Source organism: Panulirus ornatus, chromosome 29 (assembly GCF_036320965.1).
Source record: "Panulirus ornatus isolate Po-2019 chromosome 29, ASM3632096v1, whole genome shotgun sequence".
NCBI lineage: Eukaryota > Metazoa > Arthropoda > Malacostraca > Decapoda > Palinuridae > Panulirus > Panulirus ornatus.
Window position 1 is genome coordinate 11,586,016 of NC_092252.1, and position 18,596 is coordinate 11,604,611.

The window sequence follows — 18,596 nt, forward strand, 5'->3', positions numbered from 1 at the left end:
CACATCACACACGGCCCTTGAACTTTTCATTTCCAACACAATTACCTTCTTCAGTACTCTAGTCATCTAGGGCCCACGCCTCGCATCCATACAACACTGACGGGACTTGTAATACCATCAAACATACCCAATTTTCCCTTCAACAACAGGGAACTAACTCTCCACAGATTCACAACGCGCCCAGGACCTTTACCCCCCCTCACCCACCATATGGCTCACTTCAGCGCCCATGATTCCAATTAGCTCTTATGTCCACTCCCTGGCATCCAAAACAATCCACTTCCTCCAAGTTCTCTCTATTCAAACCAATATCTCAAATAACCTGTCTCACTCCACTGCTAAACCAACTAACCTCTCGTTCATTCATTTCTGGTCTCAACTCTCTCGTTTCAAACAGTCTTCCCTACTCGGAAACCAGATTCTCCTGTGTCTCACTCGAACTGACCACCAGTGTCGTGTCATCCGTACACAGTAAATGACTCGCCTTCCAGGCCTCCCCATTTCGGAAGTATTGCAAACATACCGCTCTCTTCAAAACCCACGTAGTTACCTTCACCTGGCACCAGTTCACAATGCTCTCTTTTACTACTCTCATATACGCCTTAAGTGCTTCTTTTATGACCTTTCTTCCCACACCATATAATTCGTAACACCCTCCTCAGGGCATCTTTATCAACCCTATCTATAAATGTCACACACAAATTCTTACGATTCTTTACGTATTCCTCACGCACATTATTCAAAGCAAATAACAGATTCACACACCCTCTAAATCACCCAGACACCACATTGTTCCACCCCCAAGCTGATGCTCTGTGACGGGGGGAATGAGGGGGCTTGTGCGCCAAAGTCAGCAAGGAGCGTCAACAAGCAGCGGGTATATAAGGCCAGGTGGCACCACCACTGTCAGTCAGTCACTCGACCCGCAGCTTCAACGTCTCCTACCTGCACAGTCAGTCAGACATGACATACAAGGTGCGCTTTTCTCACTGCAAAAAAAAAATTCAGTCTAAAAGAAAGAAAAAAAAATATGTGGTTACGTGAAAAGGTTGGCTTATTCCAACTCTGGCAGTTATTTCATGCGACACCGTAAACACCCTCGGTCATTAACAACAAAGTCATCTTACGCCCCATAATTACCAAAAGTTCAACAGGAAAAAATATCTATTCAGTTTCATTTACATTCATCTCTACAACTATTCATGTGTGATCCACTTCAAGTCAACCTTGAATCACGACAAACATGCATTGTAACTACTCTCTTACCTGGCACATGCATGCTTCCTAACTACCTTCATTCATCACTACCCTAAGTCAAGTCCTCCCCTTATACTCCATCACCGTAACTCATCAGGCATCATCTCCCCAGGTATGCCTTGTCCTGGTGGTGGTGGGCGCGGCTCTGGCAGACCCGGGTGACTACCAACCAGTCTACAAATCGGTAGGTTGTGTGTGTGTGTGTGTGTGTGTGTGTGTGTGTGTGTGTGTGTGTGTGTGTGTGTGTGTTGATCAACATCATGAAATATTGTTCTATGCGATTCTGGTGCAACTTGGGAACCAAATATTTTAAACATTAAGGCATTATATCTTTCATGCAGGAGCCTCTGCCCTACAAGTACGACTACGGAGTGAGCGACCACTACAAGGCCACCAACTTCGGCCAGCATGAGAACTCTGACGGTAAAAACGTGTACGGCTCCTACTGGCTCGACCTCCCTGACGGTCGCAGACAAAGGGTAGGTTAACTTCTCCATGTTTACACTATCATAACGTTGTTTATATGGCACATCTCACATCCACCATGAAACTTAATGTTAATACCTTACAAATTTACCTCTCCTTCCGCAGGTGGATTACTGGGCTGACCACTACAAGGGCTACGTAGCCAAGGTCAGCTACTACGGCAAGGCTCACCACCCCAAGCACTACGGACCCGCCGCCACCTTCTTCCAAAACCACGGTCACGGTCACGGATACGGCGGCGGCTACGGACACTGAGAACTTTCTTCAATTAAAGTGATATAATTTTAGAGGGCAAATGTGGAATAATAATACTACGATAACCGACAATCTGTCTCTCATTCTCATCCAAATAACACTGAATATACCCGAGAAACGCACTGCCAGTGTAAACAACAAATAAATGGAATCTATTTCGGTACATAATCTCACTCGTGTAATGAAAAACTCTACAATATATATATATATATATATATATATATATATATATATATATATATATATATATATGAGGTAGAATATTCAAAACAATATGTGATAAAACATTACAAGGGCTATGAAGCAAAGGCCAGTTCCTTAATGCATTGAAACGTAGCATAAAAACTGAAAAAAAACTCATTAGACCATTCTAAAACCTAATTAAGACATAACAAAGCAGAATATTCAAAACCACATTAAGCACGTCTCACGTATATAATATTCCTGACAATGTTCGTTTGCGTATGCCAACCAGCTTACACCAAGTCAACGTATCTTTCATCTCCCACATAACATTTTTTCTTTAAAACATGCCATGATGACTGTATATATCAGACATCCTACTGTTGCACTTTCGTAATGTGGAAAACACTGTCCTAAAATGTGCAGCTTACCTTGGATACGCCAATGCACGCACAACTGGGCATAAGTTCTCTTCATATGACTAAACAAAACTACGAAGATTCATGCACAAAAAGATACATTCACTCCGTCATCAAAGAAGGACCAATGGCTTGATGCCATCCTGTTTCCAAACTACTCAAGAGAACCTTATTTAAACTACGCAACTAATAACCACAAAAAAAAAAAAAAATCACTTGGAACATAAATGAATGATTAAGTTTTAACCGATACGGTAACACATGAGACAAAAATGGAAAATATATGATACATTTTCTTACATGCAAACCTGTCGTCAAAGAGGAAGATAACAAAATAGGTTTGGCCGAAAAACGGCAAGCAATAAATCTTCTGAAATTGGGTTGCGAAAAACGTTCGACATGCATCTTGCCCACCAAGATGGAACAAGGTGTAGGTTGAAAGGAAGGGAAAACAACATTACAGCTGATAATGCAGAGGAAGGTAGAATCCGTACTTACATAACTTTCTTTCCCAATAGTACCATGATATTACTCATGATTTCATGACTTATCAACGACGAGTTAAAATACAAAAGTATCTCTTAAATTCTTAACACTGGCCATGATCCTGAAGCCATCTTTAAAGATGCATCAGACGCTTTTGATACAGTTCTTGCAATTTTATGTAAAGAAAAAAAAATAGTTATCAAAATTAACATTATATCACTTGACAGTTTCTTTGCAACGCATTTAAGGTCTGCATAACTTTGAAAATACTTTGGTTCAAAACTAGAAACACTTTTTTCCCTCAAATCCCTGTATTAACTTTATTCGGGGGCTTACAGCAAAAACTATCCAAACATGCTAAAAATAGTTTGTCAGGTACAGACGCCCGCCTCTTCCTCATCCAAGTTTCATAAAAAATACGTTTACAGAATCACTGACTATAATCAAGAAAACCTCACAAACTTGCATCAAAACACGAACTGAACTGATTCAAATACGTTTTGTTATCCCCCAGATCAGTCCCAGGTCCATTCTAATGAGTGAAAAGATGCTGTTACAACAAACCGGGATGTTAATAAGGGGATGAGCGCAAAATAACGTCCATACCCATCCAGTATCTGTTTATCACAAACCTCCAGTTTACTGTCCGCAGAAATGCGTGGGATTTCAAGTCCTACCCACCACTTAATGATGATTTTTGACAACCAACGTTGCCTGCGTAAGGTCTATACACCCTCTATATCACAAGATATCTTACTGCTCAAAGACATATTACAGCTCAAAATGTTATCATTTCACACCGTTATCAGTCGTCTGAAAGTCTCTTGAACGTCATTTAAGGTCAAGGATCTTTCATATTCATTCGAAAGACTTGTTCAACATACGTAAACAACACACCGAATTGGGTAACACAGAGCACGTTAAGAGCGTACGAACCATAACTGCATTATTACGAAATTCGTTCATTTAACTACGCTAATGGACTCTAACAGTGTAATCTACAAAACTGCAGCTTGTTCGTGAGCGACCTGCGAACGAAATAAGACCATCAATTTCATTCATATCTAACACGAACGTGACTTCAGCGCAAGATTCGTGTATTATCATAGTGAGAGTCGTTCACACGTGACCGACAATTTCAACAGCCTTCACTGTCTGTAAGAACGATCAAATCTGACAACAAAAACCCGCTGCTGCATGCCAACAAATCCGAAATGAGGCAGAAATATGAAAATCAGTAACGAAGTCATGTTGTACCCGGCACACGACGCATTCTAGACATAAGAATATATCTACGTTTCCGCTTCAGCAGAGGGTGTGTGTGTGTGTGTGTGTGTGTGTAATAGTCTTAAACAAAACATATTTCAATAAAGAAAAATCATACGGGACAAATAAAGCCGCTCATTAGTTATTCATATCATTTAATAGGTACTTTGTGCTGTCGTTCACTGCTGGGCAAAGTCTCCGCCATATCATACTGCCCACTTAGGTCACCTACATTAAAAACTCACAGTCGTCAATCCAAGGACAGTATTCTTTCAATATCAATTTAAAAAAAAATTGATAAAACTGGACCTTATTCTTTCAATATATTTCTTATATATAAAACTGTCAGTGAGAACAGATACTCATTCATATGAGTCATCTGTTTCAATGCATCCGGGCCATCGGACCCAAAAATCAATGACTGGATATCACTCCAACAATACTAGGCGAAAACTAATAATATATTCATACGAGATCATTACTGACCATAACCTTATGTTAGTTATGTCCACAGGTCACGTTCATGAATGGTCACCCAGCCTGTGTCAATTAGATACTCATAACTCTTCTAAAACTTCCACAGGAAACGCGAATGCTTTCTTAATATTCTCCCCCATGCTTAATGTCAAAATATCAGCAGTTTTCTGTGCTAAGCAATGAGGACATCGAGCACAAAACGAGGAATCAATATCCATATCCCACCCAAAAACAACGTATTGTACACATCACGGCATAATGTGAATGTAAATGCATAATCATGCATTTCACTGATACATGAATTTACTTCCTCAAATGAATAGACCATACGCAAGCTCATTATATATATATATATATATATATATATATATATATATATATATATATATATATGAATGTTGGGTGGGTTGGGGAGCGAAAGGGTCAACAGAGAGCCTAAACGCCAGCAGGTATATAAAGCCAGGTGGCTCGGCCACTCTAGTCAGTCACCAGGCTCGTAGCTCCAGCGTAGCATCCCTGCACAGTGACACAGACATGATGTACAAGGTGGGTGTGCGTCTCTCTCACTGTCCTCGTTAATGACTGCACTGCTTACTGTTTCAACGGAAGAAAATACATTCACAGAACAGAAACTTGATGAGATTAAACTCTTTCATTATTCAAGTTCCATCGTTTAATTTCATACGAATACAGGAAACATCCTCACTCATTAACAAATCTATATTTCACAAACCCATGATCATCAAAAATCATCAACCTAATTTCATGTTTAGATTTACCAGGAACAGTTCATGACTGATTTAGACCAAAATAACCTTCATTCAGCACGACCTAATACGAATTATAACTACCCTTACTAGGCACTTGCTTGTTCCCTATCTCCCTTCATTCATCACTACACTAAATCAGTCCTCCCCTTACTATCCATCACCGTGACTCATCAGGCATCATCTCCCCAGGTGTGCCTTGTCCTGGTGGTGGTGGGCGCGGCTCTGGCAGACCCGGGTGACTACCAACCAGTCTACAAATCGGTACGTTACGTGTGTGTGTGTGTGTGTGTGTGTGTGTGTGTTGCAAGCAATAAATGTACTTTCATAACATTTTGATACAACACAGTTCCAAGTTTTATTATACTTTTCCTGCAGGAGCCTCTGCCCTACAAGTACGACTACGGAGTGAGCGACCACTACAAGGCCACCAACTTCGGCCAGCATGAGAACTCTGACGGTAAAAACGTGTACGGCTCCTACTGGCTCGACCTCCCTGACGGTCGCAGACAAAGGGTAGGTCAACTTCTCCATGTTTACACTATCATAACGTTGTTTATATGGCACATCTCACATCCACCATGAAACCTAATGTTAATACCTTACAAATTTACCTCTCCTTCCGCAGGTGGATTACTGGGCTGACCACTACAAGGGCTACGTAGCCAAGGTCAGCTACTACGGCAAGGCTCACCACCCCAAGCACTACGGACCCGCCGCCACCTTCTTCCAAAATCACGGTCACGGTCACGGATACGGCGGCGGCTACGGACACTGAGAACTTTCTTCATCTAAACTGACAAACCTATTTTCGGTAAATATGGAAGAAAAACGATAACCAATTTCTTATCTCGCCCACTTCTTATCTCTTATCTTCGGCCTTTACGTTACACAAATAATGTCTGCTTCCCATACCTACCTACGCACACCTTGGCACCCATGAAGAGGCAACACAAGGTACGTGATCAATATAATCAAAATAAAACTCTAAGAGACTGAAATTTTCGAACCTTCCTTTCCAATATATGGTAAGTATGATCAATGTCATTTTCACAGATCTTCTGCCCCGAAAAAAAAGGTTACAATTACTAACATATTACGTGCGTAACTTCAGACACACGATAGCTTCATGTGATACAGGTGGCAAGGCCTCGAAAACTGAGAGAGCGAAGGTTTTGAATAAAGAGGAATTACGTGAAAAAAGTAGATTTCTCTGGACAAAACTTAGAAAACAACCTTTCAGCTTATAATGAAAACAACAAAACACAAAGAAGTTACAACTGAAAATAATGAAATGTAACTAAGACACTCTGTCCGCTGTTTTCAACTTCTTATCTCTAATCTTCGGTCTAACTAAAATATATAACGCTTTCTTTTACAACGTCCTTCACTGTATACGCCTTCCAATATTCGTACGTGTTCAAAACATACTTAACTACGCTCCTTCCAATATTCATTCGCGTTTAAAACGTACATAACTGTGTGCTGCTTCCAATATTCCTATGAATATGTAACGTTTTTATCTATACACTCCAAATATTCATACGCGTTTAAAACGTTCTTGACTGCAATCTGCTTCCAATATACACTCACGCGCAATCTTAAACGTACTTCTGAAAAAGGTGCATCTGTCGGTCATAAAGTTCCACAGCAGAATTAAGAAAAGGCGCTGTTTGCTGAACACGTCCTGCTGATGTACCATAGACACTGATCGTGGACATCTGACCTCAAGTGCCCCCTGCTCTATTAAGACACACCTAAGCTCGAATAACCTCCCCCACACAGCATGCCATGATCACCATATAAGACACCACGTCTTCCCTCAGCAGGTGTGGTAGATTTCTCTCCCGGTGCACTACCAATGACTAGCAAACGCAGTCCCGCTGTCAAGTGTGGTGAACAATATGTGACTTTACGTATGACACATCGCAACGGTGGAAAGCATCATTTTTCATATAGTCATAATTACAGTTATGCGCATGAGTTGTGAGTAATTATTTGGCAGCAGGGAAATGGCTTACTGTCTTTTGGCCGTCTGGTTTCTCAATCGTACTGAGAACTGTCAAAGCACACATGATCATACATGCCTGTCACTGATACTAAACGAGAAATAGTAAAAAACCATCAGTCGACAAGCATGACTTCTCATACGGTATATATCGTAACAGTTTTCTAAACATCTGCAAGGCCCGCATGGGTTCGAATCCTGGACACCTCGGTATACATATGAGGCTGTATCTTTGGGTCAATAATCTTGTCAAAGACCCACTCACTTCATAGGAGTCTATATTTTCCTGCTCCCGGAAAAAGCGCAGCGTTGAGCTGCAGAAGTTGTCAGAAAGGAGGCCTGGATAACAAGAGCTCTTTGTCACTGAAACTGGACCTGTGGTAATGATAAATATATATATATATATATATATATATATATATATATATATATATATATATATATATATATATATATATATATATATATATATATAATATATATATATATATATATATATATATATATATATATATATATAATATATATATATATATATATATATATATATATATATATATATATATATATATATATATATATATATTCAAAAGACCACGCGCACGTCTGTGACCTCTTGACCTTTGGGTGAATCCAGTGCATACTCTATCTATCAAGTTCATACTCTATCTAGAACCATGACAGATAAAGCAGGCATCTTGGATCATTCTTTGTGCCACACCTGCTGACACTGCGTCCATTTGTTACGGCCCAAGACACTCGATACAATGAGAAAACCAACGACAAAAATACAGGGCAAGAAAGCGGCGGCGGGGGGGAGAAAAATGAACAATGATAAAATGTTAGGGTACGTGACGCGTGTAGATACGAGAAAACATGTCTTGAGAAAGTGATGTTATATAACTTACAGTTCCACATCGAGTGGAGGAGTAGGAGGCAGTCGACTTGTATCATTACAAACCCGTAGAGATTATCAAGGTTATACACCAAGTGATGTTGTGAGACGTAATATCAAAGAGCCGATGCAAATATACATATATTTACATCTTACACGAACGGTGAGCGATGCTGTAAACAGAACTCTCCAAAATAAAACTGATATTACATAAAATGGATGATAAAAAAAATATATATACTCAATGGGATTTCTATGACACTCAGTGTACTGTATCCACTCTATAACTATCACTTACCATGAAGTGATATAATATGATATATATATATATATATATATATATATATATATATATATATATATATATATATATATATATATATATTCCTACGAGTCCACGGGGAAAATGAAACACGAAAAATTCCCTAGTGTACTTTCGTGTAATAATCACATCATCGGGGAGACACAAGAGAGAAATATAACAGGCAGTTGATACACATCGAAGAGACGAAGCTAGGACGCCATTTGGTAAACATGTGATTGTCCATATACATATATATAGATATGTGTGTGTGTGTGTGTGTGTGTGTGTGTGTGATAAATAAACTCGGGAAAAGAAAAAAAAAGGCCACACGTCTAATACTTTACGAGATACCACATCAAAGGAGGCTGACGTTGCAGTATGACATAATACAACAGGTACAGAATGAAACGCACTTTATAAATGACAAAGATTTTCTTTTATTTTCCTTTCCTTCATTATATAAATTTTAGAAAATTAGGGATGGAAACTCCCTCTTCTATTATTGGCTACATGTCGGCAATGTTCATGTATAAGACACACACACACACACACACACACACACACACACAGACGAACAAACCAAAACACAGAGGGTTGCACACCCAGCTTGTCACTGGTGATGCAAGCACCACGAAGAGCTCATATCAAAAGGTCCTATCAATGCATTTACGCTTCGCGCCGTATACATTACACAGACATCTAGTCTCCAATCAAGATTTTCAATGAGAGAGAGAGAGAGAGAGAGAGAGAGAGAGAGAGAGAGAGAGAGAGAGAGAGAGAGAGAGAGAGAGAGTTAGTCGCATGTATGTTTCGAGTGAGCCGAACTGATAAAAGATCAGCGAAGTTTCATGACACGATTTTCACCAACGCGGCGTCTACATCCCACTCTCTCTACTGAGGCGCTTCATCACACACACACACACCTCGACCCTCGTCTCATTACTGATCTCTGAACACGGCTGACGGACTCCTGCACACACACACACACACACACACACACATTTGAAAATAGAGCGTTTAAGAGAAGAAAGAAAAAGAAAATTCAACCGCTGCATATTCTTTCCAGGGGTAACTATGATGAATAAACCCTGAAGACTTTAAGAATCGCCTTACTACGTATAATTGCAACTTACATGCATATATGCATCGAATTTCTAAATGTGTTATGAACTTGAAAAGGAAAAAAAAAAATCGTTCGAAATCCTTTCAGTGGTGATTATCAATTACATGAAGATTGGGATGGGGCGGGGAAGCAAAAGTGTGTGTGTGTGTGTGTGTGTGTGTGTGTGTGTGTGTGTGTGTGTGTTTGTGTGTGTGTGATGAGGAGGAGGCTGGGGGGGGGGGTGCACCAGGGTCAGCAGGGAGCGTCAACACCAGCAGGTATTTAAGGCCAGGGGGCTCGGCCAATCAGTCAGTCACTCGACCCGCGGCTCCAGCGTAACATCCTCGCACACTCACACAGCCATGATACAGACGGTGTGTCTTTCACTGGGATTTTATAAGTGGATCGTCGCAGCTTCGTGAAACACCTCACTGCACTGAAATGTGGAATTTACGAATCAATTTATCTATATCAAAAAGACACCATAACGTTCTCAAAAACTGCAGCAATTAGCCTTCGTCAACTTCAACCACTAAAAAAAAAAAAAAAAAAAAAAAAAATCATCAAATAAAACATCTTGTTAGAACGTATGACCACCAAAACCTAACGACAGTAAAGCTAATCCGTATCTTATCTCATGTTTACATCTCTCCAGAACAGGTCATGTTGCATCCATTTCAAAGAAAACCTTGGTTCATTCAGCACTACCACGAATCCTAACTAGTTTTACCAACTATTTTTACTATTTACTATTTTCTAACTATTTTTACTATTTTACGGCCACTGGATATGTTTCATTCATCAATACACTAAGTCATATCTCCCCTTCATTCTCCAATCACCGTGACTCATCAGGCATCATCTCCCCAGGTGTGCCTTGTCCTGGTGGTGGTGGGCGCGGCTCTGGCAGACCCGGGCGGCTACCAACCAGTCTACGCCTCGGTACGTTGTGTTTGGTCGGGAGGGAACGTAAGATAGTTGCACTTGACGTGGCTTATACACCGTTAAAGTTCCTCGTCGTGACTCATGTGCATATTTCTTTCCCTCCCCCTTGCAGGAGCCTCTGCCCTACTACTACGACTACAGCGTGTACGACCACTACAAGGGCGCTAAATACGGCCAGCACGAGAAGTCGGACGGCAAGAACGTGTACGGCTCCTACACCGTCAACCTTCCAGATGGTCGTAGACAAGTGGTACGACGTTAACGTTCTCCATTTCATGAAGTCATACGTGAGGTCTGTAACCACCCTGATAAAACTCTCCAATTTCTTACCCAAACCAACATTTCTCCTCCTACCGCAGGTGGACTACACGGCTGACCACTACAAGGGCTACGTGGCCAAGGTCAGGTACTACGGCAAGGCCAAACACCCTAAGCACTACGGTCCACCCGCCACCTTCTTCAATACCCACGGTCACGGCTACGGACATGGACACGGCTACGGACACTAAGGGAGGTCATCATCGTCTTCCCCGGACATATATCTTCGCTGAGACACCAACCTGAACTGACCATTTTTGTTCAGTAAATGTGGAAAAAAAAATTAAACGATTACCAACAACTCCCCAAAATATATATAAACGTCCAATTCCCTTTCTACCCAAACAATGCAAGGCAAATTCAGACGGCTTAAAATTTCATAATAGCTAATCGTATTACCTCATATGGACTAATAAAGTCTATTTCATTTAGCCCTTCGGAGTAAGACCCTTCAGCATTCCCGATCCACCATGAGCTCCATAAATGTTCAAGTCGTACGTCACGACCTCGCGTTTTGATACCCAGAAATACCTACGGAGTACTCACGTGTACGGTCGTGCCAGACCGCAACATGCAATATGAACGTCTGCTGGACGAAAAGATAAGAGAGAATTCTCCGTATTTTGAGACCCGAACTCCTGAAACGCCCCTGTCCCGCACATCAACGTTACGGTAAAACTTCTACGAAATATCATCACCACCAGCACAACAGCTACGAAAAATTATAACTTATCGTGAAACGTAACCCAATAAAAATATCAAGACAGACACGTTAAATCTTACTGTACGCATATCCTATGCCTCTAACCTTCTTACGATGTTCTTACGCGTTTACAGTCTATGAAAACGGTGCACAGTTATGAGCCACGAAGGACTCCCAAAGAATCAAAAATAAGGCATCAGAGTAAATCCTTGTACACCCAAGTATTTCCTCATCCAACTCCAGTATACCAAAGCGCCCATCACCACCTACGCTGCGGGGCCATAATCACCCTGAAGACACCAGTCTCTCTTCTGAGGTGGAGGTGAGTCTCTGCTACAGCACTAACGTTGTATGGAACACTGAGTCACGATACACACCCACCGTTTGCGCAGTGCAGGCAGCCTCAACGTACGACACACCGCGACTCTGCCTGGCATAACTCCTCTGTATATAGAGATTATGAAGTAAAAAAAAAAAAGGTGCTCGACTGACCGTTATATCTTCCTCCTCTTTTTGAACAACGAAGCTTTGGATTCTCTTTTCTTTTTTCTTTCCCTTCTCCTATAACCTTCCTACCTTACGAGTCAGGTCTACACGCAACCAACGAGCTAAAAATCACTTTCTTCTTCGCCTGTCCTTCTATCCGAGATGGTCATGACTAGGGCATGTTTCTATCCGCGCCACGTCGGTTACTAAAAGGGGAGGAAGGGGGGGGGGGGAACATCACGTGGTAATACAGCTTCACAGATGACACAGTTCATTTCGAACTACGATGGAAAATGTCTACCTTGCAAGGGAAGTTACACGGATTTCTGTTATCTTGTGCTACGATTCCACGTCAATGGAGTTGGATCAAATCGGCCTTCTTCTTAACTCGCACGCATCCTCAATTGAGGTCCAGTATGACGAAGAGAACAGAGCATTACAAACAACAAGAGAGCTTCATAATAATTCATACATCTTCCGATCATAGTGTGAATAACGTGAGCATTCACACCCGCACCATGACAAATAACACGCCTTCAATCTACGTGACCAAAGGCCAATTTCCCTGCCTTCCTCATCCTCTGGTAACCGATACAAACCATACGAGCCCAAAGGGAACAGAGGAAAGATCTTCTTACCAAGCATGGAAAAAAAAAAAAAACTGCGTGCGCATGTAAAACAAAATGGTATTACAGATACAGAGACTTGAAAATATCAGGACTTACCCCATAGACTCTGCTGCACTGTAGCAACCAGGGAGGGTAACAACCATGCAAGGCAAATAACGTTCACACACACAGACACTACGGTACACTGACTCACGAACACGAACGGAAAAATCTTGGATGTTGTGGCCGTACGCGACCCCTAACTCAAGCAAGTGTGAGACACATCCTTCAATAAGGTAAACCATTATCAAATAGACAACATACAAAATAAGGGGATCAATCAGTCGCGTCATAAATCACTTGACCATCGGAAAACTGATCGACGGATCAAACCTTTAAAACGCAAGGATGGCAATATGCAAGTCTGCCAGATGACGACCATGTCCAAGCCTCAGAAAGACCACCGCTTCAGCACCACAACCCGACCACAAAAATATTCCCCTCCTGTGTATCTACACTTTAACCGACGCCGCTCTTAAACCTGGCGTAAATTATACCAGTTGACTAAATATTCAGTTAGGATGCGTCCATTAAAATCTTCGCCATCGGCAAATTTAAATTACCTGTCTGGCAAGACAATGAAGGGATTCAATATGGGCAAGTCGTACACAGAATCTAATATCACATTGATTTGGCTTAAAAGACCGTAAGGTGCATACACGCAAATCACACTTGAGTCACTAGCACACACGATGAGTTCTTCCTTGAAAATTACAGGAGACAAGGCTATTCATTACTCATGAGAAATAACATGCGTTCGATTTTCAGCAAGGCTTCACGTTGCCAAGGGAAAAGCACAAACAAGACTTAAAATCTCTTAAGAGAGGATAGCTCTCCCATCTACCTGGAAAATGAAGATAAGATAAGAGAGTAAAGAGAGGAGGAGTGTCTCTGCTACACAGGGCAGGGTGACGGGAGTGAAGTCTGACCCGGGCACTTGCTCTTAACACAAGTGTTTGGTGCAAGACTCCCAGTGGGCAGGTGGTGGGAGGAGGAGGAGGAGTGAGGCTGGCAGCGGGCAGGTGGTGGGAGGAGGATGAGGAGGAGGAGGAGTGAGGCTGGCAGTCAGGGGTGGAACTCGTTCCATCATGTGTCGTGCTAACACTCACCTTCGTCTCGGAGGGTTCAGGACGACCCGTCCCTCCCTGCATGTGGGGCATCAGTCTTCAGGCCAGGACAGATCAGGCGATTGTAATGGGTTATCACAGAGGTGAAAAGGCAAGGGCAAGTCAGGGGGGAAAAAATGAATACATGAATCTCTCTCTCTCTCTCTCTCTCTCTCTCTCTCTCTCTCTCTCTCTCTCTCTCTCTCTCTTGTAACCTATATTCTTGAGTAAGACCTGGTCAGGTCTCCGAGCGACCTTGGATCAAGAAGTATAAAATAGCAAGACGCCTGGAGGCCGCTCACGTGTGGAGCGTATAAAACCGACCACCTGCAACACACAGATAAGCCCACTCACTTCTCCATCACGTCTGGTAAATAGTAAAAAAAATAAAAATAAAAATAAACGATCTGTCTCTTTCAGCGCTGTGAGAGGTGATCTCAAGGAAGATCACACACGCTGGATCACCGGCAACGCTCACAGGCTGGCGCAACGCCGACCACGGCGACATAGCGCGATACACGGGCGCAAGACCTCAAGTGTTAAGACCATCCTAACGCCTGTGTCATCCGGAGGTCACGGCTCTCCGGCATCATTCATCCGCCTGGTTCTATCAACGAAGACACTACACCAGAACGATCACGTCGCCTGCAGGACAGCAACTACGTGAGATCAGATTAGGTGGCATCAAGTTCCACAGCCAAAGTTACGTTCAAGTCCCGGACCAGACCTTATCATGATGGTCGCAACTGATGCCAAATTCTAACTACGGTCGTGGGTCGCAATGCCGTTCGAATCGACAAACGCTGTGAAACAACTGTCTATGATTCATGAGCATGGAATCTACGCTACAACATTAGACCAAAGGGTTATGACGCACATATTTTAAAGTGCGACTCCCGGCAACGGACGGACGGACGGACGGACGGACGGACAAAGCAGGCGACGCAAACACAGCCGAAATAAAAGCTGTGGATGAAAAAAAAAAAAAAGAAAACTTTGACATAGCTGGAAAGGAATGTATCTCTCAACACAATGAAGCGTCCATTATCCAAAAATGATCTGCAGTTTCTAAAAACATTACGGGTGCGTCACATCAGCTGGGATCACTGGACATGGGTAGCATTAACAGCATATTCTCGGGACTGACGAGGAGGAAGTCAGCTCGGACTGAACGCTATCAAGTGAAAGTGGCGGCCAGAACGTGCTGAAAAATCACGTGCAACACAGAATAATTCCATTACCAATTTTACACATCACCGAAGCTGGAATACAAGTTCGTTAAAACGGAAGCACAATGCACGTACTGTACATTTGAACTTTCTACTTATCCTCTGTATATATATATATATATATATATATATATATATATATATATATATATATATATATATATATATATATATATATCTTATTCTTCCAAAAGAAGGAACAGAGAAGGGGGCCAGGTGAGGATATTCCCTCAAAGGCCCAGTATGAAAGATATATATATATATATATATATATATATATATATATATATATATATATATATATATATATATATATATATGCATAAAATGCACGTAAGAATCTTCAAGCATGTACGAAAATCGTGTTCCCTCCACAACCCCCGGCGCGCGCCACACACCACAGATGGGTTAGGTGGGAGGGTGTCGATGAAACGATCAAGGACGCCCAGTCCAGCGCGCGGGGCGGCCGTATCACACTGTGTATATGTGAGGTAATGGTGAGGTTTGTCCATGTCACTCGCACGAAATAAATTTCAACTGCGGTTTCTGAATCAACGCTTACAAACATTATACAAAACCTTTACACACACACACGCTCTCTCTCTCTCTCTCTCTCTCTCTCTCTCTCTCTCTCTCTCTCTCTCTCTCTCTCTCTCTCTCTCTCTCTCTCTCTCTCTCTCTATGTAACAAAACATTCATAATCTAGAATTTTAGAGTGACACTGGGTTAGTCACAAGTCTGTTCGGTGCAGCATGCGCATGTCGTGTGTGTGTGTGTGTGTGTGTGTGTGTGTGTGTGTGTGTGTGTGTGTGTCGTGATGTGGTCACACGGTAACAGGTGTTACCAGAGTCGCTAAACGTGGTCAGACAAGTGATAGCTGGTGGTGACTCTACGTGTGGTCAGACGATGACGGGGCAGTGAACACTCTACATGGGGTCAAGACGATGAAAGGTGACAGCTACGCTCTGGGTTTGGTCAAAAGGGGTGACAGGCGATACCACGCGGGAGAGTACGTACACCATACAGTCAATACCCCCGGTGGAGGGAAAGACACACATCCTTCAAGCACTGTGGAGCGCTACCTATAAACTCCTGTCCACCTGCAAGGTGGAGAGCCTAGTCAACTATCGGTACAGAAATTCCGCTTCTGACACGACAGGGCTGAGGTAGTCACGTACACTCTAGAGACGGACATACACTTACATCTATAACAGAAGCTAGAGGAAGGAAATCCTTTGCATTTTTTTCTATGGCTTATGATTACTATTTTACACCAAGGTTAATGTCTGCAAGACGTCCCATCAGAATATCCTTACACAGAGGCTACAATAATCCTTACGTGATGATTATATGATTGCAACACCCATATCTCTGCACATGAGCAGCGCAGGTGTTCGTGGCAAATGGTGATGCCCAGCATGATTCTGGCCGACCCCTACGTCTTTAGATCCGTTCAACATCCCCGACTGAATATCATTAAGGTTCATCAGTATTAACAATACTAGAGTAACCTATGGATAAAATAAGCACTACAGACACAATCTTTCTTTCTTGTATATTTCATAAACATAATGATGAGACCTCAACACTGAGCGGAAAACCAATGCTTACGAATCAATTTCAATTTCACTTTGCCTTCTTCGGGTCGTCTGTTGGTCACGACGTAGGCTTATGAAGCGCATAAGACCTTACAATACTTTCTAACCATAATATATATATATATATATCATGAGAAACCCAGAGCATCATCATCACCGAGCAAAGACGTCGCCCGTGAATGCAAGAACCGTGTAACTTTTTCCCCCGAGAGCAGAAAAAGTTGATGTCAAAAGAGATCAAGCCGGATATCATGCATTATACTGAAAAGGTTATAAACTCCAAGAGGTCAGCTGGCCCAGAAGAGGTGTAGAGGGAGCAAGTCACGAGACATAAAACATTTCCGCTTTCAGAACAGTCAACACACACACACACCATTATCAAAGGGGAGGGACTGGAAGCTGGGAAATGTCACCACAATGTTTGAGGAAAGAGACTGGAAAATCCTGAGGAAATCACTGCCCAGCCGATCTTACTTCAGTACGTGGAGGAAAATGACGGGAAACAAACATTCGGAATAAACTTTCAAACCTCTTAAAGTTCAATGAATAATGGAGGGTCAACATGGCTTACGTAGTGAATGATTTTTATCTCACCCATTTAGTGTTTCCTTTGATGAAATATGTGACAAATGTTATATATACTAAAAAAAAAAAAAAGAGAGCATCTAATGCCTCTGATAACCGATTGTGAAAGAAGATGAAAGATTACAATCTAGAACAAAAGCCGATGTTATGGTACTGAAACCTACAAAGGGACAGGACGGCTGGCATACTAGGATATAACGACACATGTGGTATCAAATGTGTAAAACATCGTAAGTCATCTAAGACTCATTCCTCGGCTCAATCAATTCTTGCAATGCTTCTTAATCTAGCCAACATTCTCTCTCTCTCTCTCTCTCTCTCTCTCTCTCTCTCTCTCTCTCTCTCTCTCTCTCTCTCTGCTACGTACAACGATCGCGAGTAGAGCCATTCTAAGAGTTCGTATCTTCTAGAATTCGTATCTGCTGCAACAATCAACGTACTACTTTCTTCGCACTATCCACACCATCAAAAGTCTTGATACCCACTGGATGTTGTCATCATGTGAAAACAAAAGCTTCGACATCACACGGGGTGCAATAGCCCATGATCGGTGTAGTGTGAACACCTTGAATCTCACCGGTGTCAAGATGTGTCACCGGTGGCAGTGATTCGACGAGCCAGCACCTGACATTTCACAGGCTCGATACAAGGATGCCAGCGAAGTGAGATCGTCTCGACCCACTGTACAAGTTCGCAGCCGCTCCCGACGAGTATCACGACAATACCCGACATTTTGACTGCCCTCAGAAGCGGGACGCTAAATGTTGAGGCGTTCTCATTCGTTCCATATCGCGACGTCAGCCAAGGGGGGAAAATCCCACGAAATACTACGGCGGGGGTTTTCATGGCGTTAATCAAAGAGAACGCTGCAACCTCAATGCATTTCAATGGCCCTAAGTAATCAGGAACACTTCTAAAGCGGTTACGGTAGCGCGAGCCGAAGCCCGCTTCGTGTAACTTTTAAGGTTGCACTTAAATCAAGTCGCGAGGATTTTTCAAGACTGCATGGCCGACGGCCATAAGGAGTAACAGCGAGTAATTATCTAGGAAAAA

General features: G+C 42.3%; 3 protein-coding genes across 3 annotated transcripts; all 3 read left to right on the forward strand.

Annotated features, from left to right (window-relative positions):
• The first annotated feature begins 372 nt into the window (after positions 1-372).
• On the forward strand, positions 373-2,060 carry LOC139757957 (cuticle protein 7-like). Its single transcript, XM_071678892.1, has 4 exons — positions 373-975; positions 1,370-1,441; positions 1,599-1,736; positions 1,849-2,060. Exons 1-4 carry the CDS (start codon positions 964-966, stop codon positions 1,996-1,998), a joined length of 372 nt encoding a protein of 123 aa, XP_071534993.1. The 5' UTR covers positions 373-963; the 3' UTR covers positions 1,999-2,060.
• A 3,264-nt stretch (positions 2,061-5,324) lies between these two features.
• On the forward strand, positions 5,325-6,582 carry LOC139758110 (cuticle protein 7-like). The gene is made up of 4 exons (XM_071679204.1): positions 5,325-5,375; positions 5,789-5,860; positions 5,975-6,112; positions 6,225-6,582. The coding sequence occupies exons 1-4, from the start codon at positions 5,364-5,366 to the stop codon at positions 6,372-6,374; spliced, it is 372 nt and encodes a 123-aa protein (XP_071535305.1). The 5' UTR covers positions 5,325-5,363; the 3' UTR covers positions 6,375-6,582.
• Positions 6,583-10,219: 3,637 nt separating this feature from the next.
• Positions 10,220-12,099, forward strand: LOC139758109 (pupal cuticle protein Edg-84A-like). The gene is made up of 4 exons (XM_071679203.1): positions 10,220-10,279; positions 10,776-10,847; positions 10,963-11,100; positions 11,210-12,099. The coding sequence occupies exons 1-4, from the start codon at positions 10,268-10,270 to the stop codon at positions 11,357-11,359; spliced, it is 372 nt and encodes a 123-aa protein (XP_071535304.1). The 5' UTR covers positions 10,220-10,267; the 3' UTR covers positions 11,360-12,099.
• The last annotated feature ends 6,497 nt before the right edge of the window (positions 12,100-18,596 follow it).